At 45.2% G+C, this 23,215-nt stretch overlaps 1 protein-coding gene and 1 long non-coding RNA gene across 3 annotated transcripts in view; one reads left to right on the top strand and one right to left on the bottom strand.

Moving 5' to 3' along the window:
* The window catches only part of LOC142296187 (uncharacterized), a 149,362-nt gene that overhangs the window by 31,746 nt on the left and 94,401 nt on the right, over positions 1-23,215 (top strand). The window lies entirely within an intron of this gene.
* LOC142296186 (heterogeneous nuclear ribonucleoprotein L-like) overlaps positions 1-23,215 on the bottom strand; it is a 195,705-nt gene that overhangs the window by 81,527 nt on the left and 90,963 nt on the right. Inside the window, exon 7 of the mRNA XM_075339490.1 lies at positions 5,317-5,388. Within this exon, the coding sequence (XP_075195605.1) occupies positions 5,317-5,388 (72 nt within the window). The remainder of the gene's footprint in view (positions 1-5,316; positions 5,389-23,215) is intronic.

Below are 23,215 nucleotides of genomic sequence, written 5' to 3'. Positions count from 1 at the left end.
CCCCAGAAAATGGCGCTTTCATAGAGGCGCCATCTTCTGGCGCTGTATCCAACTCTTCCAGCTGCCCTGATGCCGGGTGGCTCGCTGGGTAATAATGGGGTTAGGGCTAGCTGTATAGCTGGCCCTAAGCCCGAAATTCATGGTGTCACGCCAATATTAGACATGGCCACCATGAATTTCTAGTAAAGATAAAAAAAACCACAACACACAGAAAAATATTTTTATTAGAAATAAAACACAAAACACAATTAGTGACTCCATCTTTATTGAAATAAAGAACCCCCCTCTGCAGTAATCCTGGGTCAATGGTCCCGCGCCGTCCAATCCGGATCCAATATCATCTGATGGATTTGCTGGAAGGCAAAGCGATCAGATGATGTGTCAGGTTCTAGGGGCTGAAGCACATCACACATCAGCTGATTGTACAAAAGCCGATTATACAATCAGCTGATGCATCGGTGCAAAAAAAAAATACTCACTTATGTGCTGATTACCGGCAGCTCCTGCAGCGGAGCCTGATCCAGTTCGATCGCTGCAGCAGCTGCCGGTAATCAGGGATGAAGTCTCCTGACGCATCCACTGATAGGTGAAGCCGGCCGGCCGCTGGCGTCAGCCCGAGACTTACGATCACCTGATGCGTCAGGTGACTGCATCAGGTGATCCATCGCCAGGTCCTGCATCTATCGTACTGCCCGGGGAGACTGCACACACCCGGAGCGGCGATACCGTGAGAGGAGCTGGGAGCGGGCATGGCACCGGGAGGCTGCAGACAGGTGAGTATAACTTTTTTTTTTCTACTGTTCACTTTTGTTTTCGCAGCCGCTTCCACCTCCCGCCCAGACATGGCGCCGCACAGCAGCATACATGCACATGACGGGAGGTGGAAGCGGCGGTGACGGTACCGGGAGGATTCACGCTTCTGTGTTTACTGACAGAAGGAATCCTCTTCCTGTACACGTCACTTTACTACCCACCTCCTGCGTTTATAGCTGTGTTTTTGGTCTTAGAAACGCACCAAAACGCAGCTATTTGCGTTTCTCATTGCGTCTTTCAACATCCCATTGCACTCAATGGATGAAAAGCGCAGTGAAAAACGAGGGAATAATTGACATGCTGCGTTTTTGTGGCACCACAAAAACGCAGCTGAAAAAAAACGCTGTGTGCAGACAGCAAAAATGAAAACTCAGACTTTGCTGGGGAAGCAAAGTCATGCAGTTTTCTGAGCAAAAACGCACCCGAAAACTGCGCAAAAACGCCGCGAAAAACGCACTGTGTGAACTTACCCTAAATATTATGGCATTAGCCTTGGTTTCTTATTGTGTCAGTTTTTAGAACACAATCACATACATCCGACACATTATAGAACTCGCATGTGGAGACTCCAAGCAATATAGAAAATAAAAAAAACAGTCATATTCCAATTATTTTTTATATAAAATCTACAAATTTTATTAAATATAATTCATAATCCATAAAAATAGTAGACAGAGTAATAAGGGGAGATAAAGTGCAAGAAGATAGGGCAGCAGTTGTCATGGAATAGGATTCTTGAGAAGCACAGTGTCAAATATGCACAGATGGCAGCATGTACACAAGCAAGCAGCGTTTAGGCAAATCAAGTAAGGTAAATCATTGTAGCTGTGTTAGACCACGGACACAGGAGACAACCCAGTATTTATCAGGGGTGGAGACTGGCCAGCACCAGGGTCACACTGCCAACACGTGTGGAAGCACCCACCATGCATTACATAGGTAATACCAATAACAGGTATGCATGGTGCTCCAAGCCTATCCGTGTGCTAAATCACCAATGCAGGCAGTAGTCCCCACAATGCTGGCACAGTATAAAGAAAAATTAAACCAAAGGTGGTTGACTCATGTGTGATTGGTCACAGCCTTGTAACTACAAAGATGATAGAGCCCGCTGGGCTGCTGGCACCATGCCGCAATCACAAGGTAACCAGATGTAGAAGAAATCATCTGTGCTTACCCATTTGGGTGATTCCACGGCAGTTGCTGTCCTGGGGGCCCCGACGCTGCTTTTCGCGTAGGGCTTCCCAGGACAGCAATGTAGCACTGTAGTTCCCAGCTCCACTGACTTTAATGTAAGTAGGTTTTTTAGCGAATAACTCAGGGTTAAATTCTCCCCTCAAAACACAGTCTATGACGTTCCCTCAGTCACATGGGGTGTCTGCAAAATTTGTGTTTCTAAATGCGACGGTGCGGGTTCCTTTAACGGACATACTGTACATACACACACATACACTCAGCTTTATATATATATATATATATATATATATATATATATATATATATATATATATATATATATATATATATATATATCCATATACACACACACACACACACACACACACACACACACACACACACACACACACACACACGGGGGCTAAATGAAAAGTAATGCCTCCACCTTCGTAACTCCTTAGCAGATGGCAGCACTGTTATGCGGCAGGTACCGGACTGTTCAGTAGACTCTCCTCTACAGCTCCAGTTGGCGGGAAGCCTTAACAATGAACGGTTGTGTTGTTATAGTGTAAAGAATGAAACCCTGCGCAGAGGGTCGGTCAATGGAATTTAGGTAATGTGCCATCATTGAATTCTTGACAGAAGAAAGTGTCACCCCAAAGGAATTTCATCAGAGAATACAAGCAGTTTATAGTGATTGTTGATGTGAGCACTGAGTGTCGTTGGGTCAGTAATTTAAAAGATGATGAGGCGGTAATGTCTGACTTGCGTGACAAAGAAAGAGTTGCACGTCCTGTGACAGCAACCACTGAGATAAAGATACAAAACGCTGACTGATTCAGGAGGATCGTCATATCACTCAGAGAGAAATTACATTTTCACAAGAACGTGTAGGTCCCATTATTGCTTTGCTTGGTTATTAGAAGATCTGTTCATGATGGGTACCGTGCATGCGGACGTCTGAAATGAAAGCGCACAGACTTGAAATTTGCCAGGAACTACTCTCAGGTTACGAGAAAGAAGGTGACGCCACCACAGCGGAACTTCAGAGACTGAAGCTCACCACCATACGGCATCCTACATAAAGTCCAAATTTGGTGCAGTTTGACTTCCCTTTGTTCCTGATATTGACAGAAGATCTGCGGGGACATCACTATGCATCTGAAGAAGTTGAGAGAACCATGAGTGGCTGGTTGGGGAAACAGAGTGTCGGACTTCTTTTGTGGCAGCTTCTGAAAACTTGTCCATCGTTGGCAGAAGTGTATCCAACTGTCCAGTGATTATGTGGAAAAGTGAATATCAGAAATTAAAGAACACATTCTTATGTCTGCGTTTGACTCACGAAAATATTCCTATTGAAAGCCAAGTTCCGAAGGTGGAGGAATTAATTTTCACTCAATGTGTGTGTGTATATATATATATATATATATATATATATATATATATATATATATATATATGTGTATATATTTGTGTGTGTGTGTGTGTGTGTGTGTGTGTATATGTGTATGTATTATAAATAAAATGTATGCATCGGTTTTCTCAAGAATCACCATTCCTCACATCATTTAGGGAGCCAAGAAAGGATCGCAGGTGTTGAGCTATTTAGTGAATACTTACATACAACTATAACATTTCTTTATGCTTTTTTTTATACATTAGTACAACACCCTTTTTAACTTTTATGTAATAAGGACCAAGCAAAATGCAACAAAAAAAGAAATAGTTTTGCAGGAGGTGGCTAAAAACAATTGTATTTTTATTGTGGCATTACAAGAAGGATCCTTTGCATTTTCAATCACCATCGCTACATGTTGTTTTTTTTGGGGGATGTGCTTCAGTTTTTAATTAAACAAAGCACTGCACTATTTTGGTCACCTGCAGTCAGAGGTGGAGGGTCACTGGAACCTTCAGCTGTGCGCACAACTAAGGCTAGCTTCACACTTGCGCTATTTTGACGCAAACGGAATCCGTCACTAATGTAGTACAGTTCATTTATTTACAGTGGAAGCGCATTACTATGGCACGTGTGTGTCATGCAGTACCCGCTTGTGTCCACATGATGTCGCGCTTCCACTGTAAATAAATGAACTGTACTACATTAGTGACGGATTCCGTTTGCGTCAAAATAGCGCAAGTGTGAGTGAACCCTAACCTGAGTGACGTCACAGCTGATCATGCGGCTCATTTAGTCTCTGCCTGAAGTCCACAGCGAGCAGTCATGTTCCATGATCTCGTGCTGTGATTTCAGATGTAGGAGAGCTGGCATCGTTATGGGATCTCGTGTGGAATATGTTGGACCTGCAGGGGTGTTTTAGGGGGTTAATAAGATGGTGAAAGAGGGTATTGTTTTGTATTTTATTTCAAATAAGGGATTTTTGGGGTGTTTGTGTTTATTTACTGTCATTTACAGATTAGTAATGGTGTAGGGGTCTCAGACGCCGACCATCACTAATGTAGGGCTTACTGGCAGCTGTGATTAACCCCTTATTACCCCGATTGCCACTGCATCAGGGCAATCGGGAAGAGCAGGGTAAAGTTCCAGGACTGTCACATCTCAAGGATGCAGCAATTCTGGGAGGTTGCAGGCTGCTATTTTTAGGCTGGGGGTGGCCGAATAAGCATGGGTCTCCCCAGCTTGAGAATACCAGCCCCAGCTGTCTGCTTTATCATGGCTGGGTATCAAAATTGGGGGGGAACCTCATGTCATTTTTTTAAAATTATTTAAATAATACTAATAATTAATAATAAAAAAATAAGCCGCATGAGGTATCTTATATTTTCATACACAGCCAAGATAAGAGCACGGCTGGGGGCTGCAGCCGTATGCTTTATATGTGCTTGATATCATAACATGGGGGGACCCTACCCCAAATATTTTATACCACCATAGATGCACATAGTGCCTGTGATTGGAAGCATCAGACACGCTATCACTCAGGGTGGGGGCGCGACTGACTGCAACCAATCACAGACGCCGGTGGGCGGAGAAAGCTGTGCATATGCAATGAAGCTAATGTGCGGCCCCGGAAGTGAATGAGCAGCTAGGAAGCAGTTACAGCCGCGCTGGAGACTGTAAGTATAGCGCGCTTGCTATTATCCTTCTCTCTCTTCTACCACCATTTTTAATTGCTGAATTCTGGTCCTCAAAGACTTATATGGGGACCGGCGTATGGCCCGGAACTAGAGTTTTCTTTTAAATCTGGGTAGGTCCGCCGGTCCTGGTTATCTACGAGTCTGCCTATCACTACTGGTGAGGCAAAAATAAACGTTTAGTTTTAGAACAGCACTGAAATTATTCAAGGAAATATAAAACTTGCGTACCATAACCATCGTATCTATAGGATGATGGATGGTCTCCCAGAATTGCTTGTCTCTGGCGTACTTTGCCCCGGTCTGGAATAGAGTAAAATGTAAAGGTTGAGCATATATCGTTGCAGTTAGTAAAAAAAAGCTTTTTACAAATTATCTCAATCACACTATATAATGGTCCCATTGGGGCTTACGTCTTGATCCCCTGCAAAATGGGATTCAAACGTATGTGCCAACGGGGCCATGGACTATAACAGTGCAGACAGTAGACTGTGTCTAGGTGTCCGCCTCCAGTAGGCGTATACGCCCGAAAATGGTGCACAACACAGCACACGGTGACTCTATCTACATCTTTTACAGTGGGTACGGAAAGTATTCAGACCCCTTTACATTTTTCACTTTTTGTTTCATTGCAGCCATTTGGTGAATTCAAAAAAGTTCATTTTTTTCTCATTAATGTACACTCTGTATTCCATCTTGACAAAAAATAACCAGAAATTTAGAAATTTTTGCTAATTTTTTTTAAACAAGAAAAACTGAAATATCACATTGTCATAAGTATTCAGACCCTATGCTCAGTATGGAGTAGAAGCACCCTTTTAAGCTAGTACAGCCATGAGTCTTCTTGGGAATGATGCTACAAGTTTTTTTACATCTGGATTTGGGCTTCCTCTGCCATTCTTCCTTGCAGATACTCTCCAGTTCCATCAGGTTCTGTTGTGAAAGTTGGTGGACAGCCACTTTCAGGTCTCTCTCGAGATGCTCAATTGGGTTTAGGTCAGGGCTGGGCCAGTCAAGAATGGTCACAGAGTTGTTTTGAAGCCAATCCTTTGCTATTTTAGCTGTGTGCTTAGGGTCATTGTCTTGTTGGACAGTGAACCTTCGGCCAAGTGTGAGGTCCAGAGCACTCTGGAAGAGGTTTTCTTCCAGGATATATCTGTACTTGGCTACATTCATCTTTTCTTCAATTACAACCAGTCGTCCTCTCCCTGCAGCAGACAAACACCCCCATAGCATGATACTACCACCACGTTTCACTGTTGGGATTGTATTGGGCAGGTGATGAGCAGTGCTTCGTTTTCTCCACACATACCACTTAGAACTTTTTAGTGATAATTCTATCTTCGCCTCATCAGACCAGAGAATCTTATTTCTCAAAGTCTGGGAGTCCTTCATCATGTGTTTTGTTTTTTTTTTTTACAAACTATGAGGGCTTTCATATGTCTTGCACTGAGGAGACGCTTCCGTCGGGCCACTCTGCCATAAAGCCCCGACTTTTTCCCATCTCCCTACTGCATCTCTGGAGCTCACCCACAGTGATCTTGGGGTTCTTCGTTACCTCTCTCACCAAGGCTCTTCTCCCACGATTGCTCAGTTTGGCTGGATGGCCAGGTCTAGGAAGAGTTCTGGTGGTCCCAAACTTCTTCCATTTAAGGATTATGGAGGCCACTGTGCTCTTAGCAACCTTGAATACTGCAGAAATTGTTTTGTAACCTTGGCCAGATCTGTGCCTTGCCACAGTTCTGTCTCTGAGCTCCTTGGGCAGTTCTTTTGACCTCCTGATTCTTATTTGGACTGATATGCACTGTGAGCTGTGAGGTCTTATATAGACAGGTGTGTGCCTTTCCAAATCAAGTCCTATCGGTTTAATTAAACACAGCTGGACTCCAATGAAGGAGTAGAACCATCTAAAGGACCATAACTATATGGTCCAAATAACCATGTGATATTTCAGTTTTTCTTGGTTAATAAATTTGCAAAAATTTCTACATTTCTGGGGGGGGGGGGGGGTTCTGTCAACATGAGGTGCAGAGTGTACATTAATGAAAAAAAAATAAACTTTTTTGAATTTACCAAATGGCTGCAATGAAACAGAGTGAAAAATGTAAAGGGGTCTGAATACTTTCCGTACCCACTGTGTATTCAATGTCCTTGTCGGAGCATATATCTGGATCCAATTTTGCAGGGGGTTCAGATGTAAGCCCGACACAACCACTGATTGGGGGACAAAATGCAGTGCGAAAGCACCCTAACAGAACAGTAGAATAGACAAGGATAATGATCACTAAGGATGTAACAGATGGAAGCAAACAATCACTGTCTTTGCTGCCATAGTTCAGAAGATTAGTGCAGAAGGACAGCAATTCAGCAGAGGAAATATTACATAGCTGGAGCACTTCTGATTTAAAACACTGCGCTTTAGTACTTAAAGGATTGATTCTGTTTGCACAACCACTCTCCTCTCTTCAAAGGTCCCCGACAATAAGCTGATTGCAGGTTTTGGAATTTGGTAGGAGGTTACACAAAATGTACAACTCTTAACATAAAATGCTCAAAAAAATTAAGGGAATACTTAACCATCCCAGTATAAGTCCAGTTTCACACATCAGTGTTTTGTGGTCCAAATAAGAACCACTGGTCTTGTGACCCAAAGTCTGGTCAGAAGACTCCCGGCCAGTCCATGCATCTTGGTCCATACTCACACCTTGACACAGAGATGTATAACATGGCCAATACTTCAAATGAATCAAACTCAAGGAATATTAATTTGTCCAGTTAGAAAACATAATTGTCAGTCGATTTAACGTGTTTTGGTTCAAATGAAGGTGACAACAGGAGCACTGGAGAGACAACGATAAGACAACTCCCAAAAAGGGACCACAGATAATGATGCTCTCCTTATCCTTCTTGACTGTTTTTTCTCTAGTTTTCTGTTTTGCGGGTGTCCTTGTCAATATGGTAGCTTGAAGGGGTACCTGCAGTCAATTTAGGATGCCCAGATATTGTTGCTCTCCTGGGATGACCCATCCATATGTGCCGACAAAAGAAGGTTTGTTTTGTCTCCCAACACAATCTGAAGAGCACACAGCAGATGCCAAGACATTGGCCATTACACAAGGAGAGCAGGCCTGTACCATAGAATGCCATCGATCCAGCAACAGGACTAGTATTCTCTCATCTGCGAGGAGAAGCACTGCCAGAGCCCAACAAAATGATTTTAACCGGCCTGCTGGTATCTAAGGTTCTGACCACACTCCATAAAGGGCGACATATGTACCTTAGTTGGTCAATTGAAATACTATGTCCCAAGAATGACAAAAGTATTTTAGGAGTGATACCTTTATAGGCTAACCAGAAAAATTATATTAGCAAGCTTTCAGAGCACAAAGGCTCCTTCTTCAGGCATTATTACAAATCTTTAAATTGCCTGAAGAAGGAGCCTTTGTGCTCTGAAAGCTTGCTAATATAATTTTTTTGGTTAGCCTATAAAGGTATCACTCCTAAAATACTTTTGTCATTCTTGGGACATAGTATTTCAATTGATTTTTCTGGCTAACACCGTACCACAATATTACCCTGTACCTTAGTTGGTCAATGTTAGGTTTCCACTGACAGAGGATATTGCATTTTATGCTCATCGAATTGCACAATTTATATCAGTAACGATTTTCAACTTGAATCTTTTGTTCATCGAGATTCGATGTGGGAGTTAAGCGTTCCCTTAATTTTTTTCAGCAGTGTAGTTTAACAAACACACACACACACAGTCTTTAGAATCCTAAATTACACACATAAAAAAAAAAATAATCACATATTGCCATACTAGCACAGATTGTGGACAAATAATAAATCAGATAAATAGATTTTAAAATATTAAAATTTCACTGAGCTATAAAAAATAACAACAAAAAAAAAACCCATCAAGCTACATCCAAGAAAATACATGATTTTTATCAACAAGTACATAAACTTCATAAGGCTTTGCTCACGAAGTGCATTTTTGTTGTGTTTTTTTCTGCAGCAAAACTTGATCTCTTGGCCGTAAAGAACAACCTGCATTTTTATTTTGCGATTTTTTCTTTTTCGCTCCTAATTGGGAGACCCAGACAGTGGGTGTATAGCTACTGCCTCTTGAGGCCGCACAAAGAACTACACTTAAAAGTGTAAGGCCCCTCCCCTTCTGGCTATACACCCTCCCGTAGGAGTACAGATTCCCCAGTTTTAGCTTTGTGCGCAAGGAGGTCAGACACGCACGCATAGCTCCATTGTTTTTAGTCAGCAGCAGCTGCTGACTATGTCGGATGGAAGAAAAGAGGGCCCATACAGGGCTCCCAGCATGCTCCCTTCTCACCCCACTGTATGTCGGAGGTGTTTGTAAGGTTGAGGTACCCATTGCGGGTACGGCGGCAGGAGCCCACATGCTGATTCCTTCCCCATCCCTTTTTACAGGGCTCTGGGTGAAGTGGGATTTACTGGTCTCCAGGCACTGAGACCGTGCTCCATCTACAGCCCCTGGAGAAGATGCTGGATGGAGCGGAGTACATCAGGGACATGGCCCTGCTTCCTCAAGGTACTCTGTGTCCCCGTGCATTTGGCGCTCACACCGCAGCATGCTGGGTGTTGTAGTGCGCCGGGGGACATCAGCGCTACGGCGCTTGTGCCATGGCCTCATTCAGCTTCGCTGAAGCAGGCACACTTATAGGAATCGGTCGCGCCGGCCGCTGGGACTGCGGCGCGGCTGGCACTTGTGGTGCGCCGGGGACTTCAGCGCGGCCCGCGCTTTTACGGCGGCCGCGCTGATAACTCGAGTCCCCGGCTTTTGCGGCCTGCTTCCGTTCGTTCCCGCCCCCGGACCTGCCAGTCAGGAGAGGGGCGGGACGCTGGCCACGTCTAGGAATCGGTCACGCCGGCCGCTGGGACTGCGGCGCGGCTGGCACTTGTGGTGCGCCGGGGACTTCAGCGCGGCCCGCGCTTTTACGGCGGCCGCGCTGATAACTCGAGTCCCCGGCTTTTGCGGCCTGCTTCCGTTCGTTCCCGCCCCCAGACCTGCCAGTCAGGAGAGGGGCGGGACGCTGGCCAGTGCATCAGCGCCGAGGGCTGGAGTCGTTTTTACATACTCCAGCCCTCACAATCGGCACAGAGGGGACACTGTTTCCCGCACTTTTGTTTGGGAACTCCCACGGACCGCCCCTCTCCACAGACGCCGGCAGCCATTCCTGCTGACACGCTGAGCTGCAGAGGGGAGCCGGGGAGACCCAGACAAGGAATTCTGCAGCCTCTTACCCGCTATTCAGCGGGCGGTAAGCAGCCCTCAGGGCTCACCCCCTCTTGTGCCAGTAGTATTCTTAGTATTTTGTTTTTACAAATACTTTGTATTGCATAGCGCTGGTCGCCCTTTGGCTATAGACTCTCTCACATTGCAGAGAGCCAGCAGCATGTCGTCCGTAAAACGCAAGGGTGCCAAGGCACAGACATTATATGCTTCCTGCACCGCATGTGGGACTTTTCTACCGGCAGGCTCCACGGACCCCCATTGTGTGCAGTGCTCGGCCCCTGCGGCGCTTGCACAGTCGGGACCTCTGCTGGACGTGACCCAGGGTGTACCACCTGTGAATGCTGTCCAGGTGACAGGAACTGAGTTTGCAGCTTTTGCTGACAGAATGTCTCTCACTATGTCACAAATTCTTGACACATTGCGAGCTAGGCCTGTACTTCAGGCCACGGACACTGTGCAATCATTGCCCCCTGGTCCCCCTCAGCTCCAAGCTCCGGGACGGGCATATACACCTCAGGGTGAAGACTCTGACTCGGACGATGGCCCCGGGCAGCCTAAGCGGGCTCGCTATGACGGGCCTTCACATTCATCTCAATGGTCAGGATCCCAGCGAGATGAATCTATGGGTGATGAGGCGGACGTAACTGATCAGGATTCTGATCCTGGGACCGCTCTCAATCTAGATACACCAGATGGTGACGCCATAGTTAATGATCTTATATTTAACATCAATAAGATGTTAAATATTTCCCCACCAGCTCCTCTTGTGGAGGAGTCAGCTTCGCAGCACGAGAGAATCCATTTCAGATACCCTAAGCGTACTTTAAGCACTTTTCTGGACCACGCTGACTTTAGAGACGCAATCCAGAAACCACACGCTTATCCTGAAAGGCGTTTTCCTAAACGGCTTAAAGATACACGCTATCCTTTTCCCCCTGAGGTGGTCAAGGGTTGGACCCAGTGTCCAAAAGTGGATCCTCCAATTTCCAGGCTTGCAGCTAGATCCTTGGTTGCAGTTGAAGATGGAGCGGCACTTAAAGATGCCACTGACAGGCAGATGGAGCTCTGGCTGAAATCCATCTATGAAGCGATTGGAGCGTCATTAGCGCCTTCTTTTGCAGCCGTATGGGCACTCCAAGCTATCTCAGCCGGGCTTGCGCGAGTTGACTCCGTCACACGTGCATTTGCCCCGCAGGTAGCACCATTGACCTCGCAAATGGCGGCATTCGCGTCGTACGCGATTAATGCTGTTCTTGACGCTACAAGCCGCACGGCAGTGGCGTCAGCCAACTCCGTTGTTTTGCGTAGGGCCCTGTGGTTGAGACATTGGAAAGCAGATTCTCATTCCAAGAAGTGCTTAACCAATTTGCCTTTTTCTCGTGACCGATTGTTTGGAGAGCGTTTGGATGAAATCATCAAACACTCCAAGGGTAAGGACTCCTCCTTACCGCAACACAGACAAAACAGACCCCAACAGAGGAAGGGTCAGTCTGGTTATCGGTCCTTTCGAGGACCGGGCAGGTCCCAATTCGCCTCGTCAAAAAAGACTCAAAAAGACCAGAGACGCTCAGATTCTTGGAGGTCTCAGTCACGCCCAAAAAGGACAGCCGGAGGAACCGTTGCCAAGACGGCGTCCTCCTGACTTGCGGTCTCCGATTCCCACACCCGCGGTCGGTGGGAGGCTTTCCCACTTTGGCGACATCTGGCTGTCACACGTCAAAGACCGTTGGGTGAGGGGTATTCTGTCTCACGGGTACAGGATAGAGTTCAGTTCTCGTCCGCCAACTCGTTTCTTCAGAACTTCTCCACCACCAGACCGAGCCAATGCTCTGTTGCAGGCGGTGGCCGCCTTAAAGGCGGAAGGAGTGGTGACCTCCGTCCCTCTTCAGGAACAAGGTCACGGTTTTTACTCCAATCTGTTTGTGGTCCCAAAAAAGGACGGATCGTATCGGCCCGTCCTGGATCTAAAGTTGCTCAACAGACACGTAAAAGTCAGGAGGTTCCGGATGGAATCCCTACGCTCCGTCATAGCCTCAATGTCTCAAGGAGATTTTCTAGCATCAATAGATATCAAAGATGCGTATCTCCACGTGCCGATCGCACCAGAGCATCAGCGTTTCCTACGCTTCGTCATACACGACGAACACCTGCAGTTCGTAGCGTTACCTTTCGGTCTGGCAACAGCCCCCCGGGTCTTCACCAAAGTCATGGCAGCAGTAGTAGCTGTTCTGCACTCGCAGGGTCACTCGGTCATCCCGTATCTAGACGACCTGCTTATAAAGGCACCCTCTCAAGAGGCATGCCAACACAGTCTGAAGGTGGCACTAGACACTCTCCAGAGTTTCGGGTGGATTATCAACTTTCCAAAGTCTCATCTAACCCCGACCCAATCTCTGACTTATCTTGGCATGGAGTTTCATACTCTCTCAGCGATAGTGAAGCTTCCACTGGACAAGCAGTGCTCGCTACGGACTGGAGTGCAATCTCTCCTTCAGAGCCAGTCGCACTCACTGAGGCGCCTCATGCATTTCCTAGGAAAGATGGTAGCAGCAATGGAGGCAGTCCCGTTCGCGCAGTTTCATCTACGCCCTCTACAATGGGACATTCTACGCCAATGGGACGGGAAATCGACGTCCCTCGACAGGACTGTCTCCCTCTCTCAGACTGCCAAGGACTCTCTGCGTTGGTGGCTTCTCCCCACCTCATTGTCACAGGGAAAGTCGTTCCTTCCCCCGTCCTGGGCAGTGGTCACGACGGATGCGAGCCTATCAGGGTGGGGAGCGGTGTATCTCCACCACAGGGCTCAGGGGATATGGACTCTGGAAGAGTCCACCCTGCAGATCAATGTTCTGGAAATCAGAGCAATCTATCTTGCCCTGCGAGCCTTCCAACAATGGCTGGAAGGCAAGCAGATTCGGATTCAGTCGGACAATTCCACGGCGGTGGCGTACATCAACCACCAAGGGGGAACACGCAGTCGCCAAGCTTTTCAAGAAGTCCAACGGATTTTGACGTGGGTGGAAAGCAGAGCGTCCACCATATCCGCAGTTCACATCCCAGGCGTGGAAAACTGGGAAGCAGACTTTCTCAGTCGCCAGGGCATGGACGCAGGAGAATGGTCCCTTCACCCGGACGTGTTTCAGCAGATCTGTTGCCGCTGGGGGACGCCGGACGTCGATCTGATGGCGTCACGGCACAACAACAAGGTCCCAGTTTTCATGGCACGGTCTCACGATCACCGAGCACTGGCGGCAGACGCCTTGGTTCAGGATTGGTCGCAATTCCGACTCCCCTATGTGTTCCCACCTCTAGCATTGTTACCCAGAGTTCTCCGGAAAATCAGGTCCGACTGCCATCGAGCCATACTCGTCGCTCCAGATTGGCCAAGAAGGTCGTGGTACCCGGATCTGTGGCATCTCACGGTAGGCCAACCGTGGCCACTACCAGACCGTCCAGATTTGCTGTCTCAAGGGCCGTTTTTCCATCTGAATTCTGCGGCCCTGAACCTGACTGTGTGGCCATTGAGTCCTGGATCCTAGCGGCCTCAGGTTTATCTCATGAAGTTGTTGCCACAATGAGACAGGCTAGAAAACCATCCTCAGCTAAGATCTATCACAGAACGTGGAAGATATTCTTAGCGTGGTGCTTGGCTCAAGGGTTTTCTCCCTGGCCATTTGCATTGCCAATTTTTCTTTCCTTCCTGCAGTCTGGGTTGGAAAAAGGTTTGTCGCTTAGCTCTCTTAAGGGTCAAGTCTCCGCGCTATCCGTATTCTTTCAGAAGCGCTTGGCACGGCTTTCTAAAGTACGCACGTTTCTCCAAGGAGTTTGTCATATCGTTCCTCCTTACAGACGGCCATTGGAACCCTGGGATCTGAACAAGGTTCTCATTGCTCTCCAGAAGCCGCCTTTCGAGCCTTTGAAAGAGGTTCCCCTTTCTCGGCTTTCACAAAAGGTAGTTTTTCTTGTGGCGGTCACGTCTCTTCGAAGAGTGTCCGAGCTGGCGGCGTTATCTTGCAAATCTCCCTTCCTGGTGTTTCACCAAGACAAGGTAGTACTGCATCCAATTCCAGAGTTTTCTCCCAAGGTGGTTTCTTCCTTTCATCTCAATCAGGATATCACTTTGCCATCTTTGTGTCCGCATCCAGTTCACCAATTTGAAAAGGGTTTACATCTGTTGGACCTGGTGAGAGCACTCAGGATTTACATTTCTCGCACGGCGGCTCTACGCCGTTCTGATGCGCTCTTTGTCCTAGTCGCTGGTCAGCATAAGGGATCGCAAGCTTCCAAATCCACCCTGGCGCGGTGGATCAAGGAACCAATTCTTCACACATACCGTTCTGCTGGGCTTCCGATTCCATCTGGACTGAAGGCCCATTCTACCAGAGCCGTGGGTGCGTCCTGGGCATTGCGGCATCAGGCTACGGCTCAGCAAGTGTGCCAAGCGGCTACCTGGTCGAGTCTGCACACGTTTACCAAACACTATCAAGTGCATACCTACGCTTCGGCAGATGCCAGCCTAGGTAGACAGGTCCTTCAGGCGGCGGTGGCCCACCTGTAGGAAGAGGCTGTCTGACAGCCCGTTCATGTGGTATCTTTTTACCCACCCAGGGACTGCTTTTGGACGTCCCACTGTCTGGGTCTCCCAATTAGGAGCGAAAAAGAAGAAGGGAATTTTGTTTACTTACCGTAAATTCCTTTTCTTCTAGCTCCAATTGGGAGACCCAGCACCCGCCCTATTTGTTCTTAGGGTTTCGTTTTTCGGGTGCACATGTTGTTCATGTTGTTTCTTAAGTTCTCCGATCGTGTTATCGGATTGAATTTGTTTTTGAAACTGTTATTGGCTTTCCTCCTTCTTGCTTTGGTACTAAAACTGAGGAATCTGTACTCCTACGGGAGGGTGTATAGCCAGAAGGGGAGGGGCCTTACACTTTTAAGTGTAGTTCTTTGTGCGGCCTCCAGAGGCAGTAGCTATACACCCACTGTCTGGGTCTCCCAATTGGAGCTAGAAGAAAAGGAATTTACGGTAAGTAAACAAAATTCCCTTCTTTTGTGGTGTTTCATTGGTCTACAGTACATGTTTAAATAAAGTTAATTACATTCATCACAAAAGCAGCAAAAACAAAAGAAAACCGCAGCTGCATTTTTGTACTCTCATTGCTTTCAATTGTGGGAAAAAAAAGCAGCAAAAATGCTGAAACAATTGACATGCTGCTTGTTTTAAAAACACAGCAGTTTTCTATCAGTCAGTAAAAAAGAAGCAAGTATGTATATGTGAGATTTCTGGAGTTTTCCTGGTACTGTAAAAAGCAGCTTTTAATTTGCATTTATTTGCATATAATAAATTAAAAAATCTGCAAAAATACAATGAGTGAACACAGCCTAAGACAGATCAGTTAGCAAAAATTAAATCCCATTTGCACCACTTCTGTCCAATGAGTGTGGTCAGTGATTATTGTTCTTTTTGTTTAGATTTTGTTCTGTAAAACTCATCAAAATGCTTGCAAAAAAATTTCCAGCACCGCCTCCCCGCCACTGCTCCAGTTTGTGTATTTTAGCTGCCAGGGTGACAGCATGTCGGCAGCACACATCACTGCTGCAGCCAATTACTGAACTCAGTATTGTGTTGTTACATGTTGCAGAGCTAATGAGCTCAATGATTGGCTGCAGCAGTGATACACGCTGTTGATGTTAGGCAGGGGCCACACGGGGCACTAGTGCGATCCTTGCATGACACTCGGCTCACACTGGCAGCACAGCAGGAGTCGAATAACCCTGCGACTGCTGTCAGACTGTGCGAGCGGACCTCAGCTGCGGGGGGCGGGCCGGCTCCGAGGAGGGGAAGGCCAGCACTGAGGAGGGGAGTGATTTATCTCCCTCTCTCCTCCGTAGATGGCTATTGTGATTGTCGCTCTGCACGCGCGGTGTACCACGAGTGCAGTGCGATATTTCTCTCGCCCCATACACTTGAATGGGTGCAAGAGAAAGAGTCTCGCATTACACTCGCAGCATGCTGTAATTGATTTCTCGGTCCGATTAGGGCTGAGACAATAATCGCTCATGTGCGATGACACACAGGCTAATATTGGTCCGAGTGGAATGCGATGTTTTATCGCACTCCACTCGCACCGTTCTTCTCGCCGTGTGGCTTAGGCCTAACGTCACCACTACAGCCAAAATACAAAGGCCGGAGCAAGTATAGCGAGCTGGCGCTGGACCCAAGGAGGGTAAGTACTATTAGCATTGGTATCTGTATTTCTTTTTTTTTTTTTTTTTTTTACTAATATCTGATCATTTAATGACCAGTTTTCTAATGTGGAATACCCCTTTAATTCCCAAGGTAAAAATCATAGCAATATAGTATATTAGCAACATAACATCAGGAATAGAATATAACAACAAATCACATGCGTTAAACAGTACCTTATTTCTATTACAAGCGTCACCATTTTCACAGAGGACTCCTTTCAAGAGGTCTCAGCATAATCCAATAATAACCTGTATTACATGGTTTCACAATTAACAATTCACAGTTAACACAATAAACATGTGAAATAGCAATGCTGGACAGAATTTATGCAAACACAGGAAAATATACATAGGGTTGTTTTTTCAGTAAACATGAACATTCAATTTACTCTAGAACAGGATTACAAATAACGATAGGAAAAGTAATCAGGAATCAAAAAGACTTATCAGTGTGAGTACATAGAGAAGGACTTATTGAAGGAAACGCCACATAGGCAAGTGCCAGAGATTCAACAAGACATTTTTTCTATACTTCTGCTAATCTACAGAACACCGACTACAATTTCACATATATAGGATGTGTGGACACTGTGTACCTGGCTCTGCATGGACCTACTTAAAGCGCACCAATCACCAGGATTTTCCTATATAACCTATAGCCAATGCTATACTGGCACTATCAGGCTGATTCGATACAGACCTTTAGTGGTCAGCTAGGATGTATAGGTTTTAAAATCCAAGCAAGTAAAGTTTGTAAAATTAGCAGCTTGTTAAGTGACAGCAGATGAGGATCAGATAATAGCTGGGGAAGGTATTCATAGTTATCCCCTCCCTCTGTTATTTATGCTAATTATATTATAGAATCGATTTACTTTGTGACTAGAAGGACCTATGCTGATGTCATACCCATGTGACCAGAAGGGGCAGGGCTTCAACCAACAAAGCGGATACCAGGAAACAACATTTTTTTGTTGGCTGAGGCCCCCTTCTGGTCACATGGGTATGACATCAGCACAGGTCCTGCTAGTCAAAATGTAAATCAATTCTATAATAGAATTAGCATAAATAACAAGGGGAGGGGATAACTATGAATACCCTCCCCATCTATCATCTGATCCTCAGCTGCTGTCACTCAACAAGCTACTAATTTTTCAAACTTTACTTGTTTGGATTTTAAAACCTATACATTCTAGCTGACACCTAAAGGTCTGTATATAATCAGCCTGATAGTGCCAGTATAGCACTGGCTTTAGGTTATATAGGAAAATCCTGGTGATTGGTGCGCTTTAAAGAACCACTCCAGCGTTCTTTTTTTATTGCACCACTGGAGTGGTGCTTTTTAGCTAAGCCCCCGCTCCCATCTTATACTCACCTTCCACCGGATTCACCAGCTATCACTGCCGCTCTGTTGGTCTCCAGCAATTTGCGACTTGCAGGCAGCTCCAGTGTTTCATGGAGTGCACCAGAGGTCACAACTCAATATATCTCTATGGGAGACTCATTCTGACCTCCTTCTGTTTGTCATAGAGATGAATTTGGAGTTTGTAATGTAACGTATGACTTGAGGCCAGTCAAAAGTTACTGTCACAGGAAGGAACCACGGAACGGGAGCGGTGTCAGTAAAAGGTGAAGCTGCCGGAAGGTGAAAAACAAAATGTTGGAGTGGTGCTTTAAAGGGAACCGGTCACCAGGTTTTTCCCGTATAAGCTGCGGCCACCACCAGTAAGCCCTCATATACAGCGTTCTAGAATACTCTATATAAGTCCCCAAGCCGCTCTGTATAACATAAAAGGACCTATTATTATACTCGCCTATGGGATGCTCCAGTCCGATGGGCATCACTACTTTCGGTCTGGTGTCTCCTATGTTCTTACGATCGCCGCCTTCCTTTCCTGCTTTGTGTGGATGATGCGTCCTACATCATCCACACAGTGTCCTCCATCATGCTCCTGCACACGTATACTTCTCTGACCTGCTGAGGGCAAAGGAAAGTATTGTAGTGCGCATGACCGGGCGTTCTTTGACCTTTCCCGGCACCTGCGCATTACAGTACTGTGCAGAGAGAAATGCACATGCGGAGGAGTAAAAAAAGAGGGCTCTGTGTGGATGACGTAGGAGGCATCATCCACACGAAGCAGGGAAACAGAATGGTGATCACAAGCAGAAAGGAAGTGCCGGACCAAGACCAGCGACGCCCATGGGACCGGACCGCCCTGCAGTAGAGTATAATAAAATGTATTTGTTAGGTTATACAGATCGGCTTGCAGACTAAGGCTCTGTGCGCACACTGCGTTTTTACCCGCTTTTTTTTTTTTTTCGTTTTTGCTGCAGAAATTTCTTGAGAAAATGGTTGTAACCTTTCTGCAGACATTGGCCAGCAAAAACTATGGAAAAAAAAAATAGCTGTGCGCACAATGCGTTTTTTTCCCTCAAGAAAATTCTTTCTGCAGAATTTCTTGAGAAAAAGAATGAGCATGTCGTCACTTCTTTTCTGCAGGTACCTGCATCAAAAACGCATCACAAATGCGGTAAAAACGCATGCGCTATTGGTGCGTTTTTTGAACGCAAGTGCGCTAATCTTTCAGACTCAAGAAATTTCTCAAGAAAAAATCCTTTTTCTAGAGTGCACAGGGCCTTATATACGGCATTCTAGAATGCTGTATAAAGAGCTCACTGATGGTGGCCGCAGGGTATAGGGGACAAACCTGGTGACAGGTTCTCTTTGAAGGGTAACTCTGCTTTAATGTAACTATTCAGAATAATGTATCCTGTGTCTGGCCATTATATTGTAGGGTGAAAGAGAAAAATAAGTGATAAGTAGGGAAGGAAGCGGATTTCTTTGATAAGATACATTGCAAAGTTCCTTATAATCGTCTGTAATAATGAATTATATAAAATGTTTATTGAAAGTACAGTTACTTTTTAAGAGTTTGGCTTTTAAACTTGTCTAGCTATAGTAGGCAGCACTATAAGACGCCATTTCCCTGAATATTTGCTGTGTGTTACAATGTGATGATTACACAAGGTGTGTTACAATCGCAGCATAGAGCATCAACGAAGCACCTATGTAATCATGCTCAGAAGAGTGCTACTATATCTACTCCATAACTAGAAATAGAGAACTTAAAAATGAAGATTACACAATCACGACCTAAAGTTTTGACACGGACACAAATTTTGGTTCTAACAAAGTTTGCTGCTTCAGTTTAGATCTTTTAATCAGGTGTTTCTATGGTTACTAATGCACAATCATCAACATTTCATAAGTTTTTACATTTTTTTTATTGACAAACACATTAAGGTTTATGGAAAGAGTCAATATTCAGTGTTGACACTGATTGTTCAAGACTTCTGCATGTCACCCTGCCATGCTGGATATGAACTTCTGGGCCAAATCCTGTCTGATGACAACCCATAATGTAATATTTGCTTGGAGTTTATCACAATTTCAGTGTTTTTGTTTGTCCACCTTGTTTTTGAGTATTGACCAGAATCTCTCAATTGGACTGAGATCTGGAGAGTTTCCTGGCCATCTACACATAATGTCAAGTCTTTGTTTACCAAGCTACTTAGTTTTCACTTTTTCCTTGAGACATTCTAACTTTTCCTCCTGGACCAGCTCCTGCTTCGGTCACCAGACACTGATGTATTCATTATGTGGACAGTGCCAGTGATGGAGGAAACGTCAGGACCAGAATCTCTAAGCAGTTTAGGCTCAGTCCAGCCACTGAGATTAAGCTGCCTGGAATCTGTAGAGTCATCTAGTCTTGCAGTATGGGTGTATGTTGTATAGCTGGAGTATTCAGCTACCTGAATTGGTCAATGGGAGAGCTCCACACCCTACTAAAAATTCCCAGCTCCTTTTTAGCCTGCATTAGACCTGTTCTGACCTTGGTCCTTTTCCTGACTAAACTTCTGTCTTTCAATTTCGTTCCTGGTCTGCCCTCCAGTTTGGGAAGCAGTGATCCTGACCATTCCTGCAAGCCTGCTTATTTTATGTTGCCAGGAGTCAACATAAAGCTCTTTTGTAAATATATATATTTTTTAACCATGCCAAAGGAATTGAAAAGTCTTGAGTGATTAAAGGAAGGGCTCAATTCTGGCTTTACTAGCAGATGGATACAGTGAGCATCATGTTGCCTCCATCGTTCCTCCATCCATTAGAACAAGGTCAAGAAGTAGACATTAGGAACAACAACCGTGATGACCGTCATCTTATTTGAATGTCACTCAGCAACCGCAGGATGACATCAAGTGACCTACAAAAGGAATGGCAGCTGGGGTGAAGTGACCGTCAAGAACAGTTCGTAACAGGCAGGGCTCCAGTCATGTAAAGCTAGAAAAAAAAGCCAATCATCAATGAGAAGCAAAAGGAGAGCCAGGCTCAAGTTTGCCAAAGACCATAAGGATTGGATCATAGAGGACTGGAGTAAGGTAGTCTTCTCTGATGAGTCTAATTTTCAGCTTTGCCCAACACCTGGTCGTCTACTGGTTAGAAGGAGACCTGGAGAGGCGTACAAGCCACAGTGTCTTGCATCCACTGTGAAATTTGGTGGAGGATTGGTGATGATCTGGGGATGCTTCAGCAAGGCTGGAATTGGGCAGATTACTTTCCTAATTTTTGTGAGAGCTGTATACACATACACACACACTGGATGAAATGCAAACCCCCACATGAATGGTCTCAGGATACATTACTGTTGGGCATTGACAACATAACTGATGTTAGAGATCACCTTTTCTTCTCCAATCATTCTTATAGATGTCCTACTACTCTGAAGGGGGCTTTATCAGATAAGTAACTACCTCAGTTCTCTGCAATCAAACCCCTGTACTTCCTGATAAAGGTCAGTCTGTTTTTTTGCTGGGAGAGAAGTGTGTTCTTTTCTGCCTTTTTGACACCAATCCAGCTTCCACAAGCTTTTGCCTCACTGTCCATAGGTATTCAATGATACCTGCCTGCTGCCATTCCTGAGCAAGCGCTGCACCAGTGTTGAACTGATCCCGTAACTGAATCCTCTATTAGGGCAGTTGCAGGACTTGCTCTAAAGCCTTTTTCATAGCAACTGAAACGCTCTCTTGATGATGTGATAAATGATAGATTTACATGGACAATTCATCTACTCATTCTTTTATGGACAATTCATCTATTCATTCTTCATAACATTCTAGGGTTAATGCAAATTGACACTATAAAAACTGAAGCAGAAGACTTCATGAAAAACAAATTTTGTGTAATTCTTGAAACTTTGGCCACCACTGTACATGAATTAGATATACAAATTAGAAAACTGCATAACTTTCTATGATACTGCTTGAACCAGAAAACGCTGTAAGCTATGTGCCTTAGGCCAAGCCCTCAATAACGCCCCTGGCTGGCTGCTCATTGTCCGACTCCAGTTGAGTCACAGAACTCATATTCCATATACACCAGGACTCCAATTCTTACTGAGCATGGTTGTAGAATAAATCTAACAACGGGTTTTCTTTAAATTATGCTTTAAAGTGTTTATTCCTTATTTTAAACTTTTGTAGAAAATAATAAAATCAAAAGTGGGGAGTACAATATTATTCATCCCCTTTACTTTCAGTGCAGAAAACTCAATCCAGAAGTTCATTGAGGATCTCTGAATGATCCAATGTTGTCCTAAATGACTGATGATGATAATACAGTATAAGCCACCTGTGTGTAATCAAGTCTCCGCATAAATGCACCTGCTCTGTGATAGTCTCAGTGTTCTGTTTAAAGTGCAGATAGCATCATGAAGACCAAGGAACACAACAGGTAGGTCAGTGATACTGTTGTAAGGAAGTTCAAAGCCGGCTTTGGTTAAAAAAGATTTCCAAAACTTTAAACATCCCAAGAAGCGCTGTGCAAGCGATCATATTGAAATGGAAAGAGTATCATACCACTGCAAATCTACCAACACCCGGCCGTCCCTCAAAAATGTTATCTAAAACAAGGAGAAGACTAATCAGAGATGCAGTCAAGAGGCTCATGATCGCTCTGGATGAACTGCAGAGATCTACAGCTGAGGTGGGAGAGTCTGTCCATAGGACAACAATCAGTCGTACATTGCACAAATCTGACCTTTATGGAAGAGTGGCAAAAAGAAAGCCATTTCTCAAAGATATCCATAATAAAGTGTTGTTTAAAGTTTGCAACAAGCCACCTGGGGAGACTGGGACAGAGATTTGTCTTTCAACAAGACAATGATCCAAAACATAAAGCAAAGTCTACAATGCAATGGTTCACAAATAAACGTATCCAGGTGTTAGAATGGCCCAGTCAAAGTCCAGACCTGAATCTAAATCGAGAATCTGTGGAAAGAGCTGAAAACTGCTGGTCACAAACGCTCTCCATCCAACCTCACTCAGCTCCAGCTGTTTGCAAAGGAAGAATGGGCAAGAATTTCAGTCTCTCGTTGTGCAAAACTGATAGAGACATACCCCAAGCGACTTGCAGCTGTAATCACAGCAAAAGGTGACGCTACAAAGTATTAACTTGAAGGGGACGAATAATATTACATGCCCCACTTTTAGGTTTATTATTTGTTATAAAAGTTTAAAATAAGCAATACATTTCGTTCAACGTCACAATTGTGTCCC

Source organism: Anomaloglossus baeobatrachus, chromosome 3, assembly GCF_048569485.1.
Source record: "Anomaloglossus baeobatrachus isolate aAnoBae1 chromosome 3, aAnoBae1.hap1, whole genome shotgun sequence".
Classification (NCBI taxonomy): domain Eukaryota; kingdom Metazoa; phylum Chordata; class Amphibia; order Anura; family Aromobatidae; genus Anomaloglossus; species Anomaloglossus baeobatrachus.
The sequence above is the reverse complement of the archived record's forward strand: the minus strand, read 5'-3'. Positions and strand labels throughout refer to the sequence as shown.